The sequence below is a fragment of the Notothenia coriiceps genome, unplaced genomic scaffold (assembly GCF_000735185.1).
Source record: "Notothenia coriiceps isolate Sejong01 unplaced genomic scaffold, NC01 NC01_scaffold00019399, whole genome shotgun sequence".
Classification (NCBI taxonomy): Eukaryota; Metazoa; Chordata; class Actinopteri; order Perciformes; family Nototheniidae; genus Notothenia; species Notothenia coriiceps.
This window is the reverse complement of record NW_011352100.1, coordinates 27,071-32,102: the sequence shown is the minus strand read 5'-3', so window position 1 is coordinate 32,102 and position 5,032 is coordinate 27,071. Positions and strand designations below refer to the sequence as shown.

The 5,032-nt window shown below is 38.8% G+C and overlaps 1 protein-coding gene across 1 annotated transcript; it reads right to left on the bottom strand.

Moving 5' to 3' along the window:
- Positions 1-637: 637 nt before the first annotated feature.
- gins4 (GINS complex subunit 4 (Sld5 homolog)) lies at positions 638-4,085 on the bottom strand. The gene is made up of 6 exons (XM_010778780.1): positions 3,823-4,085; positions 2,934-3,020; positions 2,117-2,230; positions 1,127-1,224; positions 956-1,044; positions 638-783 (listed from the first exon to the last, which is right to left on the bottom strand). The coding sequence occupies exons 1-6, from the start codon at positions 3,916-3,918 to the stop codon at positions 638-640; spliced, it is 630 nt and encodes a 209-aa protein (XP_010777082.1). The 5' UTR covers positions 3,919-4,085.
- Between the last annotated feature and the right edge of the window lie 947 nt (positions 4,086-5,032).

The window sequence follows — 5,032 nt, the reverse complement described above, 5'->3', positions numbered from 1 at the left end:
ACATGGGACCTTTAATAAAAAAATCCTTGTTTGGAGGCCCTATTTTGTCTTTTAGTTTTCTCTTTACTGTCGTGTTTAATATAGGTTTCAGTGCATCTAAATGGTCTGCAAAGGCTGAAATCCCAAATTTCCCTCCAGAGGGAGTTTCTCTCCCACACACTCCCCCCCGGCCTGAAATGCTTCAATTGTACTCTTTATCTTTTTCATAACATAGTGACAACATCACTATATAACACTCGCACTTCTATTGGATAGCGCTCCAACACATTGGGCGTGAGGGGCAGGACATCTCTAAGCGGTTGACCAATCACAACAGAGCCGGCCAGCTAACCAATCAGAGCAGACTGGGCTCTGGTTTCAGACACAGGGTGAAAAGAGGTGCTGCAGCACAGGCAGTATGAGAAAAATGAAGAGCTTTTTGAACATTAAAGCATGAAGACATGTAGCAGAAGAGAAACTAAATACAATACGAAATTGAAAGGTAGCAAAATAAGGCCTCTTTAAAAATGTAAATATATTTTAAATATATTTTTCAATGATAATGTGACTAATGATACAAAAATACTCATTCCCTCTACTGTCGTGTATCATATAGCAATTGCAGTCAAAGTAATGATAATTAGTATTTTTGTCCAGTTCATGCAGCCCTAGACAAATGCCATCTGGTGTTTGTACCAACAATTAAAACGTACCTCTGATCGTCTGTTTCGGGCTCGACCAAGATGTTTTCCTGTCTCTCCTTGACTCGTAGAAACACAAAGGAGTCCAGGCAGGGCTCAGGCACTGGAACAACACACAGGGTTTATTGTGAGGGGCAGTGAAAATGTCAAGAGCAAATGCCACCAACTGCCACTGAATGCTAATGGCAGTATTTCAGGCATGAGACATCCTAGAGTGAACAAATATAAATAGAGCGTGTCAGGTGAAAAGATAGAGAATACAAAAGAGGTTTTACCTGCTTTGAGCATGTCCACGGTCTGCAGGTTGGGGGGCATGCGCTTCAAAGCTACAGCCTTCAGGTAGGTTTCTGTGTTGGCATAGTACCTGCAAGCCAGATGAATGTGTGTTATTACACCTCAATGTCACAGAAACAGCTGTATGCACATTATAACTCTATTATACTCACTCTTTGGCAAAAGCAAACTCCTCAGGTGAAAGTAGAGATGGATCCCCCTCCCCTCGTGACTTTTCTTTCTCCAGGACATGAGGGAAGAACTTTTCAATCTAGACATAAGTTGTACAATTAAGCTATTGCTTTTATAAAACGGTTACCAAGTGTGGCAATATGAAAGAAAAATACACACTCTAATTTAAATAGTTTGTATTAGTAAATAATGAAGTTCAAAATAAAATAGTCCCTCCATTGCCTTCTGCACAAAACATAGTGCAAGGTGGTTGCTATGCAACAACATTAACAGCTAGCGAACATATTAGACAGAGAGCATTGATCTATTATTTGGCTATTTATTTACATTAATTTGTATGTTGCCGTTTATTGTGCAGCCACTGAAAAGCTGTCCTGCATCAGTAGCATGGCTTACGTGGTTACTTGTATAGGTTGAGGTTGTTCTAGGCTGTTGCTTGGCGTGGCGAGAATATTGCTCCACTTTCTCCGGTCCCCGAGATTGGGCTTCCAGTAGCTCTGGAGAGAGCTTTCGCACCTGTGGCCACTAACGGTCATAATTTCTCTGCTTTGTTTCAAGACCCGCATCAGAAAGCTTTTGAATGGTGCTACTTTTCCAGTTGGTCTACCTGCTCTTCACATAGCTCTGCATGTCGTCGTTTAGGTGCTTTTTTTTCTGGAGATAGGCACTGCTAAATCCACTCCTCGAGGTCGAAGTTAACCTTAAATGTTTCCATCTTGAGCTTTGTTAGTTAGTTAGTTTCGTAACGGACGTAATGTAACAGCTGTAACGGTTTCTCAGACGCGGAGGGATACTGACTTGTGAAAAGTAACTAGAATTCTACCCGTGATATACGCATTATATGATGGCTAAGAACCAATCAGATTGCTTGATTTGACTTGTCCGTTTTATAAAGATCAGATAATTTAGTCAAAAGGCAGTAGGTGGAAAGAGAGCTTTATTTTTAACGCCGTAGTGTTGAACTTACTGACCTTCTGCAGACGGGAGCGCAGGTAGCTGCTGAGCACAAAGCGAATCCGGTCTATTTCCATGCGATGGATGCTGGCCTTTGCATCTCCCTTCTTCACCCGCTGCAAGTTTTCTTCCTGTTGGAAAGGTCAGACATTTTTTTATTACGTCACTGAACAAGTTCAGACATTATTGACAAATCTCAATTTCTATGTGTCTTATTTTTCCAATGTAGTATTACAATGCTCTATTGATTTGGAGTCACTGGTTCACATAACATGGAAGCTATTGAAAATAAATGAGACCTAACTATAACCCTAACATAAAAAGCCCCCCCCACCCCAAAAGAGGTGAGTCCTTCTCGTCAGGCAATGTGCTATCTTGGAAGCTATTGAAAAAGTCATAGAAATATAAGAGTTTTAATCAGGATTTTCATATGAAATAGATGTAGTTCTAAAACCCAATAAAAAGAGCTTATTTGTCTAGTCCACCTATAATATGTGGTATGGATTAGGAGTCACTGGGTCAAATGTAACAGAAGCTATACAAAATAACAAAAATGGTCTTCTTTTAAAATATTTATCTAAAATCAGATAACCACACATCAGTAATACATTTTTTTGTACTAGTTTGAGCAAGCTTGCGAAGAGATATTTTAAAAAAAAAGCATTGGGGTGTGTCTGTGAAAACTGACTATCAAATACTCATCCTAAAACTAACTCCATCGCCGTACTGTATGAGCTGTTTTGTGACATTTCGAAAATGTATGTAGACTCATGAGTCTTTCTGTAATTGAGAAATGACACATGGATGTGTGGAGGTATTCCCTGTGTAGTTTACCATGTGAGTGAGCTGCTCCATCACACACTCCACCACCTCAGATTTGTTCTCCTGCAGCTCCGGGGAAAACTTCTCATTCAGCCAAGCCTGAGAGAGAGAGAGAGAGAGAGAGAGAGAGAGAGAGAGAGAGAGAGAGAGAGAGAGAGAGAGAGAGAGGCACAACTGTGAGCAGAGGTGTAAAGTAACTAAGTTCATTTCAAGGATTCAAGACTTTTATTGTCATGCGTACATAGCTACAGTGTGGTTATGACAATGAAATGATTAGGTCACAGGCTCCTCCAACAGTGCAACACAGTAAAATTGAATATAATAGACATTTTGCAGAATAGTCTATAAGTAACTGGAATATTGATATATATATATATATAAGTTACAAAAATATGAATGTTATGGATTCTGAGGTACTAGCACTTTATTTGAGTGTTTTAATTGTTGGATACGTTGTACTGTTACTCCACTACATGTATTTAATACCTTTAGTTACTTTGCAGATTTGGATTAATGATGTGAAATATAATCAACACTTAAATACGACTTTAGTTTCACCTGGTTCAACATTCAAAAGCTACCCTGCAGTATACAAAGTCATTAAATTAGCTGCACCTTTACCAGCTTCAATAAACACATTAATACATCAGAATGACAACATATAATACATTATTCTGAAATGGGCCAATCTGCATAATGAGTACTTTTACTAATTATTTTCTATGTTTACTTGAGTAACATTTGATTGCAGGACTTTTACTTGTAACTGAGTATTTCTACTCTACACTCTGGTACTTGAGGATACTGTCTAAACAGGAGGAGTATATTTTGTTAAACACATTATAGGAAGTATATGGCAATTCCTGTGACAGTAAATGTTAAGTGCGTTAAATCATCTCACTTCTTCCAGTTTGGCTATGAGCTCCGCCGGGGTCATAACATCCTCCTGACTGTCATCCTGGTTCACGCTCCCGTCATCGGACAAAGCGTCCGACATAGTTTTCCTTTACGAAGCAAACAGACAAAGTACTAAGCTTAACCGAAAAGCTAACAGTATGTGAAGCTCTTACACTAAATTGTACAAAAAATCAAAAAGAACAGCTTAGAAAAAAAGTTACTAAAAGGCTAACACAGGCTACACAGCAGCGTGTATTTACTGGAGAAGCTCTTGTTTATTCGCGCCACTACGCATGTTCTCGCGAGATTATGGTGTTGTTATTTCCCCTACGGTAGGGCTGTAAGGCAATGTGTGACACAGGCTGTATGTAGTTTGAACACAAATAAACAGGTTACACAATAAAATACTTTCGTTTATAGACATTAAGTATAGATGTCCTATCTTTGTTCGTGTGAACTTCTACTTTGCGAACCCTAATATAGGGAATTATAACACTGTCGCGGAGCAATGCTTCCTGACAGTTTGAACTCAGGGAGCTGAACACCAGCGTTATCAACACAAGAAGCACCAATATTCCTAAAATAAATAATAATAAAAAGGACTATAGTCCTACTGTTTTGTGAAATGATGGTAACATGTACAGCAAATTATATTTCTACTGATATTTATTTATTTTAAATAATACAAAATGAATGCATTTCATAAAAAATAGTCATTAAAATGTGATTATAAATGTGAAAGGATTGACAAGACAGAACTATAGCTGCAGGCAATGACAGCATGGGATATAAACAAAGCACAAAATGAGTTTATTCACACCCACAAATAAAAACCTAAATATTTCTGCAGTCAATCCTGTAACTTCCCATTTTCCACAGAGATCCCAAAAGTCACAACATGCCATGTCTCATCTTGACAATTGTGTCTCTCTTCCACCCATGTCCATCACTATCAGCTATAGTGTCGATTTAAAAGGGATGCATTATCTGCTTGGTTTGTTCCAGCTGCCTTGTTTCAGACCACATTGTGGCCTGCAGCATAATCTAATGTGTCTGATTTCCTCTTTCTCTTTCCTCCTCATTGCTCTTGCCTCAGAATTCCTCGCTTTTCTTCACCACTAATGATCTTCCATCCGCTGTACAAGCAATGTAACGTTTAGTACTGCAAATTATTTCTCTTTGTAGCCTCTGGGTTTATCTGTGCTGCTGTACAT